The 23986-nt window shown below is 43.4% G+C and overlaps 1 protein-coding gene across 5 annotated transcripts in view; it reads right to left on the bottom strand.

The window, feature by feature from the left end:
* Window positions 1-23986, bottom strand: part of LOC105494358 (protein kinase C theta) — a 144612-nt gene that overhangs the window by 79265 nt on the left and 41361 nt on the right. For 2 of the 5 annotated variants that reach the window (XM_011762706.3, XM_011762704.3), the window contains exons 2-3: window positions 4056-4182; window positions 38-237 (exon numbers count right to left, since the gene is read on the bottom strand). In XM_011762706.3, coding sequence (XP_011761008.1) covers window positions 38-237; window positions 4056-4173 — 318 coding nt within the window. In that variant the 5' untranslated portion in view covers window positions 4174-4182. Of the gene's footprint in view, window positions 1-37; window positions 238-4055; window positions 4188-4358; window positions 4708-23986 lie in introns of those variants that run through there. The other 3 variants (XM_011762705.3, XM_071070499.1, XM_011762708.3) reach the window with 3 other exon arrangements.

Raw genomic sequence — 23986 nt, 5'->3', positions numbered from 1 at the left:
CTTATCCCTTAGGTGCATACACTTTACACAACGTTACCCATATTTCTGTCTTCCCGTTGTTCTTCCTGCACCTCTCAGCCAGCGAGTAGAGTTCCACAGTGGTTTCAGAGATGAGGTCCACGTTTTTGCCTTTCACAATGATCTGCATGACTCTTCCCTTGTTGATGTGGGCATCAAAAGTGCTGTCCCAGGGTGGGTACATGGTAGGCTTTTTCTGGATATACATCTGCCCATTCTCTAGGAACAGAAAGGTAAGTTCTCATTACTCCTTCAGCCAGGGCTGGAAAATAATTCAGTTCAACTCAACGGTAGCACCTGCTCCCTCTGTTCTCTGGGATATAGAATTCTGTTGGGAAGACAAAAGCAGCACATAAACAATCAGAGACAATATGGGACAGAATGAGACAGTCCCCCGGTCTAGATGCAAGGTGATGCATTGAACCTTATAAGTTCCAATGTAGGTAACTCAGACAACAATCTGCTAATGCCTTGGACTGGAAATTGTTACCGAAACACCAGGCGTTCTAGGTTTTGCTGCTCACCACACAGAAAGTCAATGACTGAAATGACGAGAATTGCCAAGGATGAAGGCTTTAATTGGGTGCTGCAGCCAAGGAGACGAGAGCTCAGTCTGAAGTCGATCTCCAAGACCGGCTAAAACTAGGGATTTATACAGCAGGTAAGAAATGTAACTTTGTATGAGAAAACAGGAACTTGGGAGGGGTAAGGAACCAATCACAATGAACCAGGAGCCTGGCACTTCCATCTCTGGATGCCATGATGTGGTAAGTTTCAGTTCTTTAATATTTTTTTGAGAGGTGTGGGGATCCTTTCCTGAGGAAGAAACTCAGAAAGTTCCAAGCTTTAAGATCAAAAGGGTCCATTTCTATAATTAGCCAAAAACAACCGTCTATGGTACTATCGGGTTGGTTTCAAAATGTTCTTTTCCTAATCAACAGTTAGTTGCTTCACTCTGGCTGTAAACACCTGAGCAACAAACTTTTTAAAAAATCTTTTATGCCTTTGAGATTCTCCTTTATTAATCTGTCGTGTTAATCCTACGGCTGATTAACCTCACTGGCCCCGGGTTAAACATAGTCAATTCAAAACTACTGTGTGTTCATCTGAAAGACATAGTGGCATAATTTAAGCGTATAATGAATGCTCCTTTAATAAATATTTAAATTTTTTTCCATTTGACATAAATACAGTAAGAGGCAATGATCTTTAAAACATAATGAGCCATTATTTCCTTCTCTAATTCTTGGGTGAAGATACATTTTACATGTACCATGCACCCTCAGCAAAAGCTGATGGGCAACTCGGAGAGGTGGTGCTGGTCTTCACTCATGGAGCCAGCGAGGCTGAAGCAGACTGCAAGTCTGCAAGTGAGGAAAGGTAAGCAGGTAGCAGCCCTGGAAATAGTAATGAATCTGTAGACGGGAAGGTCAGTTTAGGGGAAACCTCCCTAAAGCCGCACTGTGATTGGCAAAGAGTTTGCTAATTAAGAAGTTTTTCCTTGTCTTTCATGCACATTGAATTTTCTCTGGTATTTATTCTTTAATCATTTCAGAAGCAGAAACCTGCATTTGAGGGTTTGTTTCTTGTGATATAAGCACATTAAGTGGCAGATTTAGCAATTCAGAGATGTCGATTAAGCAAAAGGGGAAAAATCCGCTTACAGCCAGGAAATAAAGCCCTTCTAACTTTCGAGGGCCCCTTCCGTCCAACACACAAAGCTAAGCAGAGCAGGCATTTAGCATTTGTTAAATTAGTATTTATTTTGGGGGTATACAAGGAGTTGAATAAGCTTGAAACTCAAATGTTAGATAAACTTGGCTAGGAACGATATAAACCATGAGATTACTAAAGGTGGAATAGAAAAGGGAAAGTTTTTGTGGGTTGGTTAAAAAAAATTGGACTGGAGATTGGGCTTTTTAGAAACCAATGGCAATATTAATGATCACAGTAACATTTTACTTCCACAGACCTGAAGCTTCCCTTTTGGATAATTCCTTTTGATGGTAACCATTCTCTGTGCCTGGAGAAAAGGGCCAAAAATCCTCCGAGAAGGGGCAAACATCCTCGAAGCAAGGCACTTTTTACATTTGCATTCACCACATGTGTAATTACCTAAACAGAGGATCCTGACTATCTAGAGTGTTACCGTTTTCAATGACTCACAGCCCCACAGTCCCATGGTCTGTTTGTCCTTGTTCTGTTGGCTTATTGTGGAAAACACAGTCTTACACTCCAAGAACTGAAATGTGTTTAAATTCTGTAGAAGTAAATATTGAATGATAATATTCAGAGTGATTTCTTTTCAGAACAAACCCAAAATAAAATCAAAAGCAAAAATCTCTAAACTCCCTCCAACTCCACAGGCTAATCTTTAGGAAAACCAGTTTCCTTCTTTTCTGACAAGGTCTCTCGATCCACATGGCTGATTAGACCAAGTTCAAAGGCAAGGCCAAAAGCAATTAAAAAAAAAAAAAAAAAGGCCCTCAGGAGGCAAATGTCAGGGAGAACTGAGAGGGTAAAGAGAACTGGATCCAGGAGACCCATTAAGTCAAAGGCGGCTTTGAAAAACTCAGACATTTTACACTTCAAAGATGTCTGTGACATTTGAAAGGTTTTAGGTTGGGAGCAAGTGGCATTCACACTTTTAACTAAACAGGAGAGAACTCTGGGCAGAAAGGAAATCAAGATGATTCAGACAGTCTCCCTGGCTTTGATGTGTTCAGAGTGGCTGGAAGGACAAAGTCAGCTGTGAAGCAAAAAGTCTTTTGGTGGGGGATGCAAAATAGTAGGTTTGGGAACCCCTAAATGTGAACTGTGAGCATCTGGCAGGAGGTTCTGAACATCTGAGTCAGTTTCTTCTTGCATCTGCAAATGTCCCTGCTCACAGGCCTTTGCAGGACAACCCTATATAAGATAACACACATCCCTGCCCCCAGTCCTCTCTTCTTTACACTGCTTTTTGTTCCTTCATTACCTGCTGTTGGTATTTTTGTTTATTGCCACTTTCTTCTGCAAGAATAGATGCTCTAAAGGGAAGGCAGTCTTCCTGAGTTCCTTCTGCTTATTTAGTTGACTTTTTTTCCCTCTATGCTCTGGCCCCAGCACTCTTGCAGTGGTCTCTCTGTAAACACTTTTGTGTAAGTGAACTGTGACGGCTTCCACAGTTACTGCAAGCCTGCATCCATTGTCATTATCATTCTCTACAAAGTGTCTGCTAAAATCAAAATGCACGTAGGGAAACAAGAAAAGGTGTGCAGTCAGGAGAGTTGTGGGATCTAAACTCCCTCCTACTTTTCCTTTGGAAATCCACGGCAAACTTACAATGCGGAGCTGAGGCTCTCAGAGAGCGGAAGCTGGTCAATGTGCCCACAGAGAAATTCCCTACACATAAGGCTGTTGGAACGGAACATTCTGAACCCACAAATGGGACGTTGGGTGGCTGTCCCACTTTCCCCCTCACCTTGAGCTGCCTGTAAATATTTAAACTTGATGAAACATCACGATTCTTCCATTCAGCCAAGACCTTAGTGAGTGCAAAAGTACGTTTTCTGAAATTTGGACTCTAATGGCTAATTATAGATGCTTTGTAATATCCACTGAAGTTTGCCAAAGCAGCAGTAAGTAGTCTTTAGAGTTGGTTGGAAGATTATGCAGTCTTAATCTACCTAGACTTATTTAAAGTAACCAGGCTTAACCACATAGGGCCATGTTCTACTTCAGCTCATTAGAGCTCCTTCCCATTAACTCCTTATGTAATTTTCTCAACCCAACTGTCTCTTTCCTTTTGTATATGTGGGAAAAATGAGACGGTGTAATAGAGCCACCGGTGGGCCATCGGGTCCTGGTTTAGAGTCCATCACGAAATGTGTGTCCAGAAGGAAGCCCTTGGCTTTGCTGGGCGTCATCAGTGTCCTAAATGGTAGGATTTGGTTCCACCAGATGATGTCAAATGTTCTGGAAGACCTTGCTTTATACATAGTTCATAGCAGGATTTTCCTCCTCCTCCCCTGCTTTGAAAACCCACTCAAACTTACCTGATTCGACATACTCTTTGACGAGCACAGCACAGTAAGGGTTAACAGCCTCGCCCTGACAAGACTGGCAGGACCCGCAGTCAAAGTTGGACAAGCCAATCCGAAGAAATGGCGACATGGTTGCACCCTGGAAAACGACACGAGACAAATGCTGTTTGGGGGCTATAAAAGATACTGTTTTTGGTGTCCCACGTCTACTTAGCCAGTGCTTTATCATGGACAGCCAGAACCTCACAAAGGTCCACTATCCATCTGAACAAATGTTTTCACTTCCCCTTCTGCAGAAGACACTGCTGGACTCACCCAAAACCACACACTGACTTGCCGAGGGGAGAGGCTTTCTGAAAGTCTGAACTCAACTTCGCTAGTAAGAAGTAACTCAAGAGTTAATTCCACTCAACCTAATGGAGTTAGGCCCAATGGTTGGAGAGTGAGGCAAAGGTTTTCCAACATTTTATGTCTTCTGTTATTCAAGTAGGTGCCCCGGAAACAGCACACAGTAATCAGAAAATGAGTTTATAAAGAGCGAGTCTATTTTAGTCACACTAGTTAAATATGACACCGCAAAATTCTTACATGGTCTATTTATGTGTGTAATGGGATTGGCCCAAGGCATTCAGCAGCTGATCCTTATTTACTTCAGACATTTTCAAAAAGGTCTGCTTTCTTCACAGTTACACACACACACACACACACACACACACACACACACTCTCTAAGCCTTTGTACTTCACAAACCACATAGAAAACTCTAAACTCATTGACTACTATAAAATAGGACTTTATCATCTAAGGATGAACAAAATACTTCATAAAAGCCCCAAAATCAGTAATTATGCTTTCCAAGAGGTTTAGATGATAGTTATCAAAGTGTTGGCTACAAATCCAGGAATCTAGTCTAATTCTTCACCTATTGTTCCATTATTGAGTGTTCTGGCCACTTATATAAACTAGATACCCCTTCTTGTTTACCTACTTTCCCGAGGTCCCATTAATCTGAAACTATCATCTGGTATTCAGTGAAAAAGTTACTTCCTTGCTCTGTCTCTCTTCTTGACCATTTTATACTTATACTTGTTTTTCTAAGTTTTCATAAGTAAGCCAAAGATAAGAAACAAACCATTGGTTGTCTTTTCTGCCTTTGTGTAAAGAAAGAAAACTGTTTGAAATAATAAAGACCTGGAAGTGAGAATCTGTAACATACCTGGAAATCTTGGACCTGTAATACCCCATCTAGCTAAGCCAAAAGGTATCTCTTGTATGCTAAATGCCAGTGTTCTTTGATTCTACAAGAGAGACAAATTAGGAGCTTTTGACAGGTGCTGTTAATTTCACAGATATTAATGAAGTCCTAATTTCCTGTAGAGTTTGGAAAGTTTATCTAATGGAGACGGTTGGGTAAACATCATGATTTGCTGGGTTTCGTATCTATCACGTTGCTGAATTAGCAGGTAGATGACTTACAAATTTGTCTTTAGGGAGCCCCCTTTGCCCTATGAGTTTAGAATTCCCAGGCAGGAGTGGGGCTAACAGCTGTGAATTCTCCGGAGAGAGTTTCTTTGAGAATCTCTTCTTTCCTGGGCCACTTGGGTCTTTTAGACAAAACTTCATTTCTCCACAAATCAGGAAAAATCACTGAGAATCATCTTCAGTGATGGGAGTGATTGCCATGTTGGGACTTTTTGAAGATTTCCTTAATTCTGTTTGAGTCTAGAGGGATCACTGACTCATAAAGCCTGAGTTAAAGCACTCTGGCCTTTTCTGGTGTCACCCTGCTATTCCTAGGTTGGGTTTCTAATCAGGCAACAGCAGCCCAGCAGGTGACTGGGAAATGCTGTCTCAGGAAGACATGGAAACCTCCAGGGTGACCAGGGTTTCCATTACAGCAAGGAAGAGAGTTGGGGCAAAACCCTCTCTCCTCCTGAAGGTCTTGCCTAGACAATGATTTCTTACTTAATAAGCAATGCAGATTAAACAGCCATTTCACCAGATTCACTCGCGCTATTCTGTTACTTCTAAGCATTTTGATGATTTGACCAACACATGTATGTTCTGTTTGACAGCCAAGTCAGTATCCCTCTTTCTAAAGGTCTGGTCACAGACCTTTAGAAATGTATGTCAGACGTGACCTGACATACACTTGACATCTAGAAGACAGAATAGGTAGTTGCGTGGTAATCTTCACACATCATTCAATAGAACTGCAAGCCCAGGCGTGAGTTTTTCAGGCAGATGGCAGCATTTTACACCTGAACTACACACAGTGCTTTTCAGTTGATCATGATGAAAAATAAAGAAGACACACAAAGTTAGTAAAAAGGCTTTCCAGATTTCCACCAATGAAAGAAATCAGTTACTATTTTGATCTATTTTCCCTAGTCTTTTTAAATTAGCAAGTTTTTTTGTTTTTCTCTTACAAGCTATGATCATCCTGTGGGTATGGAATTATATTTGGCTTTTTAAGTTAACATTTTACTATAAATTTTTTTCAAGTTTCTCTGACATCTTTTCAGGCTTCCTTGTCATTCTTGCACGACACCCTATTGACAGTAGCTCTACGATCTGCCTTACTAAAGTCTGTAGTTACATATTTAGTCTGTTTCCAATGTCTACACACAAGAAAAAATGCATCTTTAAGATAACATCTTTTTTTTTTTTTTTTTTTTTTTTTACAGCGTTTCCCAGATTTAGGGATACTGCATGAGACTGGATCACCAGAGTATTACAATATTATTTATCAAGTGGTTATTTCTGTTGGTAAGGTCTTATACATTTAAAGAAAATAACCTAACTTAAAGGTAAAGACCTATCCAGGGAAATAGCTATGGTTTGTGTAACAGAAGTAAGTTAACATCATTCTTACATACTATGGGTATACACATTGGCAAGAAAAGCACTGTTTATGACCCAAGAAACTAAATTGCAAAGGCACAAGCTATACAGGATACAAAAATCATAGTTGCAACTAATTGTGGAAAAATGGTCTGCCATATGAGCCATTTAAGACATGCAGAATAAGACACTACGTAATTGCATGGACATGACATTCTTGAAAAGATAAAACTATATGAAGAAAAACATCAGTAGTTGCCAGGAGTTGGAGCAGGGAGGAGCAGCATGAGCAAATTTGGGGGAAAGACAGAACAGTTCTCCGGCTTGATTGTTCTAGTGGTCACAGAAATCTAGACTTAAGTTCACAGAACTGTACACCAAAGCCAAAAGTCCATTTTACTGTATGATAATTCAAAACCCAAAAGAAAAGAAATATACGCAATGGGTATTTTAAGGCATGTATTATAAATACAGAGATTATAGAGACAAAGTAAAAAGAATATATATATGGAAAAGCTGCATATTAAATTAAAATCTTAAAGTAATCAAAAGTAGCCTCAAATTACTAAAGGGAAATGATCAGATCTTTTAAAAAATTAAAATAGCTTTGGTTCTGTGGTATTTAAGCTCTTTTGAATATTTGCAGTTAGGCAAACACAGTTGAGAATAAATTAACATTAGAAATTAATAATGCATTTTATCTGAGGATAAACTAACATTTTAAGTCCTAATTTAAGCTGTAAAAAGAATTATAATATTTAAAATATATAAAAAATAGGCTGGGTGTGGAGGCTCGTGCCTGTAATCCAGCACTTTGGGAAGCTGAGGCGAGCAGATCACTCGAAGTTGGTAGTTTGAGACCATCCTGGCCAACATGGTGAAACCCCCTCTCTACAAAAATACAGAAATTAGCTGGGCATGGTGGGGGGTCCCTGTAATCCCAGCAACTCTGGAGGCTGAGGCAGGGGAATGGCTTGGCTCCCTGCAGAGGTTGCAGAGAGCCAAGATCATGCCACTGCATTCCAGCCTGGGCAACAGAGCAAGACTCTGTCTTAAATAAAAAGAAAAGAAAAATATATAATAAAAACAACAATATGTTTTTGCCTATGCAATTATCAGATATTTTTGAAATGCTATTACTTAATGTTGGTAAGGTCAAAATGAATCATACACTTTCATACAATGCTGCTGGGTATGTAAATTACCACAATCCATTTAGCAGATATACACATGTGTGTGTATGTAAGTATATATGTGTGTGTATATGTATGTATATGTGTATGTAAAAACATCCAGCTATATTAAGAGCCCAGAAGATGTGTAATGAATACACAAGAAAGAAATTAACATAGAAGATTTTCGTGGGTTGCCTTTTGGTGTTCAGAGCCAATGGTAGGGAGGAGGGGATTTCCCTGGGTGTTAAAATAGAAAGGAGAGTTTCTGTGTACAAAAATATATATGCTGGAATAGCATGCCTCAGGACTCAGCTTGTGTGATCTGTCCTCTGTGCGCTCTAAATTTCAGTCGGTCTCATCTTCACTCTCCATTCACATGTGATCTGAGAAACCAAGACAGTTGCCCCTTCATCAACTAAGATGGACTCTAAGGTTAAAGAAATAAAAGTTACCCAGGGGTGGAGGATCCAGGGCTTGGCTGGCATCACAACCTCCTAAATTCCTACAGCTACAGGAAAAGCCACACCCTTGCTAGTCTCCCTAATAATAAGAATAATCAGGCGATGTGCGAGATCCTTCCTAACTCTGATTTACAACCCAGACCCCTGCAGCTCTGACTGGACAGCGGACCAGCCTCACAGGCATTCTTTCCTAAGCACCTGCAGACCTCAAGCCAGTTTCAGCAGCTTACAGATGCCGCACACAAAATGTCACTGTGTCCTATAATTTGCCTTTCAACATAAAGAGCCAAATTTAACACCTCATTTTAATGCTAAAACCGTGCCCCAAAGTGAACATGGGATGTATGTTGGATATATGTTTACCCCTGGCAGCTGCACTTAACTCCCCTCACAAATATGTATAGATTTTCCCCCAAAACTTTCTGAATATATCTGACTCTATTGTGTAATACGGACCCTGGGAGGCATAAAAGCAGCCTGTACTTTCCCTCTTTGAAGAGAGAGCACCTTCGTTACACGCCGAAGACCGTCTCTTTCCGGTGTGCAAACTGATACGGCCAATAAAGTTCTTGCATACTGTTCAGCCATCCTGGTGGTCTATTGTGTAACACATGGTAGTCTCATACTTTACGACAACAATCTGTGCACAAGAAGACTGACTGGCCAGGCTGTTCCGAACAAGGCAGGGGCTAGGCCCCCCATAGACCCCTTGTCTGAGCAATAAAGTCACGCATTCAACTCTCTCCTGGCTATCTCCAAGGGGACCCTCAACTCACCAGGTCCCATACAGAACTCCCTGCCTTCCCTTTCAAACTTGCCTCTTCCTTCATTTTGCCCGCTCAGTGCTGGTGCCGTGACGCCCAGCCCTCACTCGCTGCTTCAACTTCACCCTTCCCCTTGTGCCCTACGACCCACTGGCTTCATCTCCTCCTCCACCAGTTCTGCATCACTTCTCTTGTGACTCACGGCAGCATCTTACCCTGCCTCCTCTGTCCAGCCTTGGTCACCTCTCAATCTCCATCAAATCTCCATGCTCCAGCCTGAGTGATCTTAGGATCTTGCACAACTGCTGCTGTTTCTCCAACATGCCGTGTGTTTCACAGCTTCAGACTTCTAGGAAAGCTGCATCCTCTCCCTGGCATGCCTCCCTGTTTCACTCCATCCTCCCCGCCTGCTTCCTCATCTTTCAAGTTCCTGTTCAGTCTCTAGCTCCTCTTGGAAGCCTTCCTTCCCCTCCTCTAGGGCCCTCCCATCAACACATCTCCATGGGAAGTTCTCAGCCCCGGCTCCTGCAGTTCTCTGAGTGCACTGCTAGACAGCACCTGTCATACTGATTTGCGTCACGCCTGCCATTTCTACAGTCCGAGTGAGGTTGATCCTGTGGCTCCCACGCTCTCAGCCCTCTAATGTGTGGACTTAGTAGAGCCCCACCAGGATGTCCCCTACTTAATTCTTGAGATGCTACATACACTCAGAAGAGGGGTTCGACTCCAACTACACAAGTCCCTCTGGTCTCATCTGCAATACATTTAGCAAGAACTCCTCAGAACGAGTGCATGTGGGTGCCTTACTTCCCTCATCCCCAGTGATGATAAACAATTTCCCTCTGTGACCACATTCCTTTGGAAATGCGGTCAGCTTGTGAGACAGGGGAAGAGACAGAGTGCCGGAGGCCACACTGCCCTAATTCCCTAGAATGTGCTGTTGGATTTATGGATTCACATCTGTCTTCCTCAACAATTCCGAGAGAAGGGGCCATGACTTCATCATCTATGTGCCTCCAGAGCTGATCCCCCTGCCTGATATATGTTAGAGACTCAGTGCATTTTTGCTTACGGAGTTCATTTTCAAAAGCAACGTTTTACCGAATCTCTTCATCTTATGCATTTGTTTTACTTGCAAGAGTATACAATGGTCAAATTAAGTGACAGATAATTACAGAGGGAGTCAAGAGCAAAGGATGCAGCCCGGCACTTGTTATAAGCAAAAGATCGATGCCCTCATACACTGAACTGCTGGAGTTATTTAAACTATCTAAGCCTGATTTCTCATTTGGAAATCAGTGATAATACTATTACTCATCTCAAAGAGCCATGAGGATTAAATGGGCAAACACACACAAGGTGCTTAGAATGGGGTTGGCTCAAAGTAAATGCTCAATAAATGTTAGTTATTATCATTATTACAACTCTGATATATTTTCTAATGGGCCTTCTCAACTTCACTGGTGTGTACCAAAAAGAGCACGAGGAAAGTAGAAATAGTCTTTTAGGAGCATATCTGAGCTAAATTATGTGACCTTCCTCTGCACTCTGCTACAGAGGTCCCATAAAACCCTCCATCTATCTCTTGCAGAGCACTTACTACCCTCTGATGTCCTTATCTGGATGCGGCCATTATCATGATGGATATCAGGTATGTCCATCCAATCTTCCACGCTTTTGCTATCCCAGCTGCAAAACACCATCATGATATGTACTATGTTACGTTACATTATGTTATGTTATGTTATGTTATGTTATTTATTTATTTATTTTTTTGAGACGGAGTCTTGCCCTGTTGCCCAGGCTGGAGTGCAACGGCGCGATCTCAGCTCACTGCAACCTCTGCCTCCTGGGTTCAAGTGATTCTCCTGCCTCAGCTTCCTGAGTAGCTGGGATTAAAGATGTGTGCCACCACGCCTGGCTAAGTTTTGTATTTTTAGTAGAGACTGGGTTTCACCATGCTGGCCAGGCTGGTCTTGAACTCCTGATCTCAGGTGATCTGCCCTTCTTGGCCTCCCACAGTGCTGGAATTACAGGCGTGAGCCATCGCGCCCGGCCCATATGTACTTTAGATCTACAAAGGATCTTTACTCTTACAGGCTCACTATTTTCAGCTTTAAGTGTGATCTCATTTGTCTTTTGTGTGTAGCTTTGATGCAGGTACATGATCAAGTATAATTGCTCTGTGCTTTAGGTCCCACGCTATTGAGTCCTGAACTGAGAATTCTGGTCTTTTGATTCTCTGGGCACTGACTGCCCAATTTAGCCAGGCTGATTCACCCTCCACAATTCAAACCCCCAGAATGTTTTCATAGAGATGCCAAGGATGTCCACATAACTGAACCTGATGGGGAGAAATTCCATATAAATAGAAAGCAATAGAAGTATAATATACTCTCATCAACTGAAAAATATCAAGAATTCTCTTCCTCAGTAGCAAATGAAATAAGAAATAGCCAACTTCTTCATGTAATAAAATGTTTGGACAGCATTTGTATTACTGTAATTTAGTGGGAGGTGGTTCAGTGTTGGGGGAGAGTCTCATAGAAGTAAAATAACACGGCCGGGCGCGGTGGCTCAAGCCTGTAATCCCAGCACTTTGGGAGGCCGAGACGGGCAGATCACGAGGTCAGGAGATCGAGACCATCCTGGCTAACACGGTGAAACCCCATCTCTACTAAAAAATACAAAAAACTAGCCAGGCGAGGTGGTGGGCGCCTGTAGTCCCAGCTACTCGGGAGGCTGAGGCAGGAGAATGGCATAAACCTGGGAGACGGAGCTTGCAGTGAGCTGAGATCGGGCCACTGTACTCCAGCCTGGGCGACAGAGCGAGACTCCGTCTCAAAAAAAAAAAAAAAAAAAAAAAAAAACGAAAAACAAAAACAGAATAACACTAGTCATCACTTGTATCAAAACTTCTCACATGTGGAAGAGAGAACACAGATTAATCAATAGTAAATTGGGGATGAAAAACAAAGCATTCAGTGGTTTCCAGTTACATCTGCTCAGCCAAATTTGGTAAACATCAATTCAGAAAAATTTTGGCAAATTAAGCTACACCCATAGCTTTGGATTTCTTTATGAGATAGAAAGGTTTCTTAGGTAAAAGTGACTGCTATTAAAAGAAACATAAAAAAAGACTTTTTCACAATGTCCACAGAAGAAAGATGATAACTAGTAAAAAAAAAATCACATAGTCGGGTAGCGTTTTGCTTTGTTGCTAAGACTTCTACTAAGCAGTATTACAAAGAGGTTAATTAGCTTTCACCAACAAAAATGGTCTCAAAAAGTGAATTAAAATAGTAAGTATGGGCCAGGCGCAGTAGCTCACACCTGTAATCCCAGCACTTTGGGAGGCTGAGGTGGGAGGATCACTTGAGCCTAGGAGTCTGAGAGCAGCCTCAGGAACAAAGCAAGACCCTGTCTCTAATTTTTTTTTTTTTAATTAGCTGGGCATGGTGGCACACACCTATAGTTCCAGCTACTTGGGAGGCCGTGGTGGAAGGAACACCTGAGCCCAGGAAGTCAAGGTTGCAGTGAGCTGTGATTGCATCACTGCACTCCAGCCTGGGCGACAAAGCAAGACCCCTTTCAAAATAATGATAATAAAGTATAGATTGAAGATAATATTTTAAAATAACCCCTACAATACACAGTGACAAAGGAAACCCAAGCCTAACAGTCAACCCTCAGTCAGAACTAGAGATGAAGGAGGCTTCGTGGACAGACCTAGTGCTGCCCTCCTGCCTGCCAACACTAACGATACTCCACACTTTCCCCCTAAAACCAACAATAGCGTTGAAGTGAAACCTTGAAAGATAGAAAATAAAGCACCTGGGATGACAGTATTAATCTTCTGACACCGATCTTAATAGGTTCCATGAATAGATTGTCCCACTAAGGCATAGCCCTGGCCAAGTTACACTATTACTTGAGCAAGCCGTCCCAGTCTTTGTTGAGTTAAAGCCTAATTCTTAACCTGTTATTTAAAAGCCCCCATGTATTGGATTCACGTGGCCCTCTTCACACATCCACGGCTCTCAGTGGAGTCCCAGCCTGCCTGGACTTCTCTCGGTTTGCTGAATGCTCCCTGAATATCTGTCTCCGTGGCTCTGTTCATGCCATTCCTTCTGTTTCTGAGCTCTGCCATCTCCACCCAAGCACAATCACCATCTTTCAAAATCTTTCTCATGTTTCATGAGATCCTTAAAAAATCCCGTGAGATAGAGTGGGTATTACTAGTTACTCACCAAATAATATTACAAATAATCATCACATTGATGATTGTAATGAAATCTCATAGATACTTTGACTTACGTTATCTCCATAAACTCTTCCAGTAGCTGTCAGGTGGACAGGACAACTATGGTAGTAATCTCCATCTTATTAATTTATAGATTTTATGGCTGGGGCTCAGCAAGTTTAGGTGACTTGTCCATGGTTACAAAGTGCTTGGAAGGCCTGAATTCAAACTCAGGGCTCAGATTTCAGTCCCTTTCCATAGCATCTTACCACCTGCCAGATCTAGCGTCTTCAGCTGTATTCCAAGCGCATGTCTGCCATGCTTTCTTCTTACCTACTTTTCACTTTTGTTTTTCTCCTTCCAGAATCCATAGAATTAATTAGCTCAGATGGGGACAGGTACGGGTAGACTTTCTCCTAGATGGGAAGGGTCCTCTCTTATAGGACAGTTCTCACCAAGGCGACATACAAATAAAATGCCTTCTGATGTTGAATATGAACTTTTCCCCTTCAGCTCAGGGTGCTGCCACCAGTACTGATGTGAAGAAGAAGAAGGGAGAAAAGTGGGTGAGGAGGGAGGAGGGCAGTGGGCCGAGGTCTGCGAGTCTCACCAAGTCTGGACCCTCGGGCCCCAGCTGGCCCACCTCCCTCTGTGCTTGCAGTCCCTGTGAGGTGCCTCCTGGCTGCAGCAGGCAGGCTCTCACTGATATAGGAAACAGCCTTGCCGTCCACCACGGAGTTCAGCCAGTCATAGAAATAGTGTTTAAAAGGGGGTTAGGCTTTCCATGAGCTTTTAGCCCATGTTACAGCTGAACTACCAAGCATGTGCTAGGTGACTGTTGTCCGCTGTGGAAATCTGTCATGCGTAACAGTATTCCTACATTTTCAGAGTCCCAACAACGAATGACTTTAAAATTATTGAAGTCACTTTTGAAATGACTATGGATTTATTTTAAGTTTTTTTTTCTTTTTTTCTGAGGGTAAGAGTAGGGGAAGGTAATTTGTGGTAAAAACAATAACAATAATTATATTAAAACTCAACAAATATCCTATTAATTTGGTGTGAAAGCAATTGCAGATTTTGCCATTAAAAGTAATGGGGGGGAAAAAAAGGCTGGGCGTGGTGGCTCATGCCTGTAATCCCAGAACTTTGGGAGGCCGAGACGGCTGGATCACCTGAGGTCAAAAGTTCAAGACCAGCCTGACCAACATGGCGAAACCCTGCCTCTATTAAAAATACAAAATTTTAAAAATTTGCCATTAAAAGTATTGGCAAAAAACACAATTACTTTTGCACCAACCTAATAATCCCATCTCGCCATACTCCCCTGCATACTTTATGTTGCCTTAGTGCTCTCTGTGGGGTCATTAGCTTTCAGTTATTCAGGCAACTGCCTTAGAACTAATTCTGATTTCTGAACAAATCCTTCGCAGGCTTCTTGAACATCGAAGATGTCCGGGCGCGGTGGCTCACGCCTGTAATCCCAGCACTTTGGGAGGCCGGGGCGGGCGGATCACAAGGTCAGGAGATCGAGACCACGGTGAAACCCCGTCTCTACTAAAAATACAAAAAATTAGCCGGGCGCGGTGGCGGGCGCCTGTAGTCCCAGCTACTCAGGAGGCTGAGGCAGGAGAATGGCGTAAACCCAGGAGGTGGAGCTTGCAGTGAGCCGAGATCGCGCCACTGCACTCCAGCCTGGGCAACAGAGCGAGACTCCGTCTCAAAAAACAAAAAACAAAAAACAAACAAACAAAAAAAAGAAGATGTCAAAAGGAAAAATGGAAACAGTATATACCTGGATGTCCCGGACACTCCTACTCTAAGTCCATGAGCAGGAAAGAAGAAAGGCTCACTCGCCTCTTTCCTTCTTGATCTCCACACAGAGGGCCATTCCCAGGTTGGTTTCTTTGAGGGGGGATCTGCTGGAGGCCATGAAGTATCATTTTGGAGAAACTCTCCTCCCAGGGTTCCATAAATCAAAATGCTGGCGTGGGGGTGGGGTCAGACTTGGTTCCTTTCCTGCTCCCAATTCCTTTCTAGACCTCAGCTCTCCCGCAAGCAGTTGCCCTGGGGAGGAATCCTTGAAAATGTTGTAATCACCCACAATTTGCTGGTACTATTTTGGGAACTGGATGAGATAAGGTATGAGGAAACTCCATAAACTCCTACATGCATTGCACAGATTAAGTGAGTTAATATGTATAAAACAGAACAGTGCCCAGCACATAGTAAGCCTTCTATATGTGTTTATTTTCATTATTTGAAATGCTAAAACAATGTTCCACAATTGGAAAAATGGCTGTCCAAACCACAGATACTTTTTCTCCTTCCTCAGGCTCCTTGGTATTTATGACCTAACGTTCTATGACTACAATGTCCACAATTCCTGATTACAGTGATTATGCATCCATTCACTCATTCATTCATTCAACAAACAGTTACTAGAGCTACTAGGCACTAAGTGTCTCAGGACACTGCAGTCAGCCAGAGAGTCAAAATCCATCCTTTGTGCTGGGGTGCAGATGCACAAGACAGACAAGAAAGCAGAAGAATATAATATGAAATACACCAGGTAACTCCCATGAAACAAACTAAGCAGAGGAGAGAGGTGGGGAGCGCTGGATGGGGCGGCAGGGAGGGTTTCACTGGTTCCGAAGGGTCTCCGTGAAATGATGTTGAGTAAAGACCTGCAGGAGGAGAGGAGTGAGTTACGCTGACAATAGCAGGTGAGCGTGCCCGGCTGAAACATGGGTGTGAGGTTGGAGCTGCCAGGCATGTTCTGGGAAGGGGGCTGGGCTGTGTGGAGTGAGCAAGGGGTAGAGAAGACAGACGAGGTAAGCGTGCCCGTGGGGCTGTCCACAGGCCACAGTGAGAATCTGGAGTTCAGGTAGGACACCGCCCGAGGGGTCTACATGCCATCTTCGGCTCTGAGTGCAGAGCAGACTTATTTACACCTAGAATGGGGGTATCCTGGTCCCTGTGTTGAGAGGACTGTAAGGAGCAGGTGCAGAAGAAGAGATACTACTGGGTGCGACTTCACTCTTCCAGTTGATGGTCGGGGCACCAGAAGAGGGACCCTGGCAGCGTGCAGGGATTTCGATGTCTCTTGACGGGATGTGCCAAGTGACTGAAGATGAGGGGAGGGAAAAGGAGGAGCAGGGCGACCCCACCCCATGGTAGGAAGCCGTCCCCATTCACAAGATGGGAGCCCTGTGGGAAGAGCTAGATGGCGCAAGAAGAGGAGACGTTTGGTTTGAACACGTTAACTGTGAGATATGGAGAAAACCGTTGTTATCTTTTCTGAATCAAGAATTGAGACACATGAACTAAGGAGGTAAAAGTCGTATTTTCAGCAGCCAGGTACTGAAACTTCTTGGGCATGTGGGTATGTATTGGGAATCACGGGATAGATATTTGAGGTCTAGGTCACATAATTTCCATATCTAGAAAACAGCAGATGGTAAAAGATATAAAAACTGAAATGACGATGATGTTGGTTATGAGGACAACAGCACCCATCACTTACCGAGCAGTTGCTAATCGTGGTCATTATTAGAAAACTCATATTTTCCCCCCTTGTGTTTTCAAACAAAGAATCTTGCCTGGGTCTGGGCCTCTCCCTCTAACCTATCCTTACTCCCCATTCCTGCACCCCAGGAAGAAAAGTGATTGATCTGATGGATAAGTCTGTAAAAGAAAATAAAATCTCGGGTCCCCAAACCCGTTATGCCATGGGGAGAAGTAAGCCTGGAAGCCGAGTCCTGCCACCCTGCCATTCTTTCTCCCCAGGAGACAGTGGTCACCTCACAACTGCGTGTCACAGCATTCTACGTAAGCCAGGCTCCCACAGTGACAAAAGACCTCATGTTTCTCCAGATGGCCACCCTCACAAACTGCTCACAAGGAAATTCCTTTCTGGCCCCTCAATCCTTCAGGATCCACATTCCCTTACAAAACAAGCCTATGCCAATTGCAACCCTAGGATTACAACCTAAGCTTAACTTCTAAAACAGTTCTGTTTTAGGAACTCAGCTGACAATGTTGATTTCAAGCTCATCTTCCCAGGTACAGGAGAAGGGCCAGCTGAGATCAGTCACTCTTTCCCCGACCCTGAGGCAGGTGCATAATGGATTTGTTCCTCTGCTCCCTGTTCTCACACATTGACCTTATCTTATGTAAGACATGGATTTGGTAAGCGCCAATTACAGCCTCACTGCCTCCCTCCTCCCTCTTCCCTCCTGCTTGCCCCCTCTCCTTAAGCACTGAGTTCCTAAAACCCTCTTTGGAAAGCACAGGACACAGGTTCTTCTGTGGCTGGTGTTTTTCCCGGGCGTGTCCTCAAACTTTAGCTCAATAAACCTCAACTGATAGAGACACTTGCCTCAGTCACTCATTTTTTGGTTAACAGGTTCTAGATGAATAAACCGTTCCCACCCATCTCCACCCTCCTCCTCTCATTTTGCAGGATCTGCTGTCCTGCAGAACCATTTCTGCACTGTTCTTGGCCATGCTGTAGGCTAGGGTGGGGGGTGCATCGTCCTCAGTTGGCAGGGGTGAGGGGTCCCTGCCACAGTCCAGCATCACCTGGGATGCTGTGAACAGAGACGACCAATTTATTTGCCTGAACACTTTAGCCATCTCCATCGATCCAGCCTTTGTTATAACTGGGTGGACATGCTTCTCCATCTCCCTGCCTCCTGATCTGCTACACCATTTGTTTTAAGCACAAGCATAGCCAAGAGGGCTTATGTGTTGGATCCCCCACAACCCACAAAATTGTGCAAAGGACTCACAGCGAGTAAGCAACAGCACCTGAACCCAGCCTTGGTGGCTAAGTGTCTCCACCCATACTAATACATTATTTCTTGTTAGCAAATGTCTTTGAAAGTTAAGTCAGGGAGGACATGAATGCATGGGGGTTTTGCTGTACACTGTTTCTGTCTGCTCCCACCTGTCCCTACTTGCAAAGGACGTGTTATGACTGTAGGGACAGGCTTTCCTGGCAACTTGCTTAATTATCTTAAGCACTAATAGGATGCTTCTCTTTGTCTGTGCCTGGGGCTTAATGATCTTTCTTTCTACTCCATGGCTATGGTTTGAAGAGTGAAGAAGTGGGCGATATAAACAGAAATGGGCTCAAAATACCCTAAGTTCTCTTCTGGATGTCAGGGCTCCTCCACCTATCTGGGGTAATTTTCTCAGCATGCTATAAGCCTGTGCAATTCCCTCCAAGCTTCTGCCATTCATGTCTTTAGAGGTGGCTGATTGGGATCAATGAGGATTTCTAAGCCAAAGTCTAGAAAGAAACTTCATCAGATAAAGTTGGGAGGAACTAAGCCTCTCTGGCATCATTTTCTAACTGTGGTTAGGATAATCACTTACTGGACACAAAGATGCTGCCTTCTATAGGAGTAAATGGAAATGTAGGACTCTGTTCTTTGTGTCAAAATTTACTCTGAAAAGACAACCTTCTCTCTGACTCTACCATCTTGCGACCCAGTAGCTCTAACTGAGATGCTGGATCCCTTGCAATCCTCCTGACGTTTCTTTCTGCCATGTAGGTGCTCAGTGAGGAAGAGCACACCACCCAAAACAGGGGCGTCAAGTTGGGACCAGGGACTCGGGTGTTCTGGTCAAAGGGTGCCTAGACTGAGAAGGCGAGCTGAAGCCCCTGGGCATGGGGCTCTGCTGTTCTCGAACCTTTGCATGGCAGAGTTCAAAAAGGCACAGAGACCCAGGAAGGAGTTAACACACGAAGGAGCTCACGGTTTGCAAATGTGGGTGTCATGGAGTACAGGCCAGTTCTATCAGTGTCCAAGCTGTACGGTCTTGGACAAGTGACTTAATCTCTCTGGGACTGCATTATCATATCTGCAAAGCAAGGTGTAGAATGGACCCACTCATTGGGTCTATGTCTACGTTGTGATGATTGAATGAATTAATCCGTGGAAAATGCGCATGGCAGTGTTTGCTGGAAAAGATGGCTATGATGATCACACTACACTTGACTAAAACACCCTCAGAAATTCTCCCTCATGAAAATACCATGGGCACTTGTTTCGTGGGTCATCAGACATGGCCCAGAACACCTCTGAGCCACTTGCGAAGGGGATGAAGTGACACAAACGTTTGTTTTTTGCTGTTAGTCACTAAGCATTTGGAATACCTGCCTACCATACTGCAAAGCACTGCACTGGATATGCAGTTGGAACCGGGTCCCTGTTCTCAATACGTTATGGGGCAGTTATGGGGCAAACCTTTCCTTCCTAGAGCGCACTCAGAGAAGGAGGCTTCAAGAGCCTGGCCTCCACTTTCTTAACCTCTGATCCCAGGAATGCAGACATGGCTGGTTCCCATGAACTTGGCGTCAGAGACAGAGCAAGAAATGGCCAAGTGAGCTGTCACCCCTGGGTACACCAGTAGCAAAAACACTCCTGTCCTCCTATGCTGCTGGGACACCACACCCCACTTCCTCCTGCGGGCGTGTCACACTTTTCAGAGAAAATACAGTATTTGGTAGTATCAACACAGCAAGTGGAAGCAGCGGTGCTCGGTTCGCAGTGAGCTAACAGTTTTACAGAGAATACTCTACGGAATCCTCCATGTGCCGGCTGTGCCCGGTGACGGGGGACTGGGCTATCACAGTCACGGGGGGGTTGCTGCAGATAAAGGGACAGGGTGGACCAGGGAAGGGCACCAGAGGAAGGGAAAGAAAAAGCAGAAAGAAAGAGCTGGGTCTACCTGGGTGGATGTACGCGTTTAGGGCAACATGAATTGATCACATCCAGTTGCAGCCAGAAATGCTGCAAATGCAAGCGTCGTAAAACTTGGTTGCACTTGTTTCGGGTTTAGAATTCATGGAAACTCTAAAATTGGGTAATACTTAGGTTCCTAGGCCAGCCCCTTCACTGACCATTCATGTGCTGATTCAGAAAGGAGCCAAAATTAATACATAAAACTGACCACCCATTGGCATTGTTCTAGCTTACGGGAGTCTCTGTTTTTCTTCCTCGCTGTGACATTTCAGATTTACTGTAGGCTGAGTATCCACTGGGGGCCTAATTTTTGAATTAAAAAAAAAAAACTCTTAAGTTGTTTTATGATGTGAGAAGGGGACATCTGTACTCTCACCTGTCAGCAGGGTGGAGCCCGCTTGGTTCTCAGAGGCGGTTCCTGGAGAAACAGCAATATCAGCATCCCTGAGGCCTCTTTAAAAACACAAATCCTGCAGCCTCACCCAGAGCTGCTGGGTGAGAAACCCTGGGGTGGGGGTGGAGCTTTAGCAAGGCTGCCAGGGAATGGATGCACACTGAAGCTGGCAAAGCTGCCCTGGAGTCGGCTCCGCCAGGCCAGGCCTGCAGCTTTCTCGTTTCTGTTTGCTCAGAATCCAGCACAGCGCCTGGTGGGTCTAAATCAGCGGTTCTCAGTGGGTCATGTTGCTGGTGGGGGACATTTGGCAATGTCTGGAGACAGATGTCTTTGGTCGTCACAAATGGCGGGAGGGTGTGCTCCTGGCATCTAGTAGGGTGAGGTCAGAGACACAGCTCAACAACCTACAATGACAGGCTAGTCCCCAAGAACCCTCCCAAAACCAATAGTGGTGAGGTTGAGAAACCCTGTTCTAGGTAAATGGCAATGTTAAGAATATCTCCCCAACCCATTCCTCACCACTTCTCATCACTTCCTCAAGTTCAGTGAATTCTGGCCCCACCCAGAGGACGGAAGAAGGTAGATTGAGGGACTCTGTCTCTCTCTCTTTCCCATATTCTCTTTTCATTTAGGGACCACATGTGACACAGGAATTGACCATGTAAGATGTCCATAATAAGCGTCTTTGGAATAAGTAAATGGATGAATCCATTATAATAAGGCAGGAAATAAATCAGTTAGTGGATCTGTTTTTTGTTTGTTTGTTTCATTTTGAAAGCTGAAAGTGCCCTTATTGATCTAGTGGTCTGCCCTCTCATGTAACAGAAGAGAGAACTGAGGCTCAGAAAATTAAGGCGAATGATCAAAGCTATCTACCTAATTAGCAGCAGGAGGGGATTAGGGCCAGTTCTCCCAGTGCCTCCCTTGGTCCTCTTTTGGCTGGGCCAGTGTTTGACTCTTCTGGGCATCACTCAGTGAGGATCTGATTTGAATAGGTGATTGGATCTGCTCCTGCACAGAGTATTAATATTATACAGGCTGAAGGATTGTTTAAATGGCCAGATGTGGGACCTTGTCAGACTTAATGCTTGTAACTTGTACTGATTTCTGAGCAGTGTGCCAGCGTCCAGTGCAGTAGCTGGCATTCAATTAGCCAGTGGCCAGCTGAACCCCTCGCTCGTCATACTTTAAAAGGGGTTTTTCTATATTCATGATATGCATATAATACGAACAGATTAAAAGCTTAGCTTCTTTAAGAAAAACATGGTTTAAAAACAGTACTTGGTTATATACAGCTTGCAAATGTCAAGCTTCTACCTGGTGAATTTGTCGTGAGCCATTCAGATTATTTTGTGACGAGAGACATTGCTTGAAATGCACTTCAGTCTACAGTCATTCCACCCCGAATGCACCCAATCTCGTCTGAAACGTACTTCAGCCTGTTCTTATAAGACACCAGTCTCTTAAGAGAACAAGACAGCATTTTATAACTGCGATTTCATTATTCTCCAGAGTAGAAGGTAGATGGGGTGAATAACTGCCTTCATTTTTAAAAGGAGTCCATTCTAGATTAGTGGCAAATAACTAATACGCACAGAGCACTTTACAGTTTACAAATAGCTTTTCAAAGACAAGAATAATTAAGAGGCTGCTAAATCTAAGAGATATTGGTGATTTATTTCTTCACTGGCCCTTTACCACAGAGTTGAAGAGCACTATTCTGTGGTATCCTGTTTTACTACAATACTTGCTAAATTGCAATCTATTATAATTTTCTAATTTTTTCATATTCTCCCTTGAATCTAAGCTCTATGACTTCAAAAGTAATGTTTAGATTTTGTTTTTAAAAAAAATTTTTTTTTACTTTTTAGAGCAGTTTTAGATTCACAGTAAAATAAGAAGGTGCAGAGAGTTCCCACGTAACCCCTGTGCCTGCAGACGCAGAGCTCCCCCCATTATCAACATCCCCCATCGGAGCTGGGGATGAACCTACGTTTGCATGTTATTATCACCCAAAGTTCATAATTTACCTTAGGTTCACCCTTTTTTTTTTTTTTTTTGAGATGGAATCTCGCTTAGCCGCCCAGGCTGGAGTGCAGTGGTGCAATCTCGGCTCGCTGCAACCACCATCTCCCAAGTTCAAGTGATTCTCCTGTCTCAGCCTCCTGAGTTGCTGGGATTACAGGCACCCGCCATCATGCCCGGCTAATATTTGTATTTTAGTAGAGATGGGGTTTCACCATGTTGACCAGGCTGGTCTTGAACTTCTGACCTCAGGTGATCCGTCCACCTCGGCCTCCCAAAGTCAGAGGATTACAGTCGCGAGCCACCATGCCTGGCCTGGGTTCACTCTTGACGCTGTACATTCTGTGGATAATGAGATGGATCCACCATTACAGCGGATCGTACAGAAGTTTCACTGCCCTAAAAATGCCCTCTGTCTCTTCATCCTTCCTTCCCTCAGCCCTAATACTATTAAAATAAAGATATTATAATGGGAATAATGTGGTTCTGGCAGCAAAAGAGATGGACAGGTTACCAGAACAAAATAGAATGCCCAGAAATAGATTCAAGTATATATAAAAGTTTTGTGTTTAAAGAAGATGGTATTTAAGCTTAACGGGAAAGGGAAAGATTGCTTAATAAATGGGACTGTGTCTACCAGCTACAACCTACATTAAAGCTAACATAATACTAAATTCAGATAGATTGAAGACATTCATGCAGAAAGAAAACTGCTAAACCACTAACAGTACTAGATAATATAGATCAATAATTATACCCTTTTAGAATTTGGAATGACTTCTTAGATATGATCCCACAAACAAGCCCCACAAAGGTAAACATTTCCAAACTATTTTACAAAAAACTTGTGTGTTATTAACACACTTAAAGCTGGGAGACATAATTGCAAAATATGTGGCAAAATATTTAATTATTTAAATATCATTAAAAAGGGCAAATCCTCTAATCAAAAAACAGACAAAGGCTAACAACAGGCAATTTACAAAAGAAAAGTCATAAAGGGCCAATAAAACAAGTTCAATTTTACTAGAAATAAAAGATATGTAAATTATCCAGGTCTTTAATCCCTTCTCTGCGATTCCAAATGCCAAAAAGCTCTAAAAATGGAAAAGAGCATTGCCAAGACAATCCTAAGCCAAAAGAACAAAGCTGGAAACATCACGCTACCTGACTTCAAATTATACTACAAGGCTACAGTAACCAAAACAGCATGGTACTGGTACCAAAACAGAGATAAAGACCAATGGAACAGAACAGAGCCCTCAGAAATAATTCCACACAT

The sequence above is a fragment of the Macaca nemestrina genome, chromosome 9 (assembly GCF_043159975.1).
Source record: "Macaca nemestrina isolate mMacNem1 chromosome 9, mMacNem.hap1, whole genome shotgun sequence".
NCBI classification, from domain to species: domain Eukaryota; kingdom Metazoa; phylum Chordata; class Mammalia; order Primates; family Cercopithecidae; genus Macaca; species Macaca nemestrina.
This window is presented reverse-complemented; position numbering and strand designations above follow the sequence as displayed.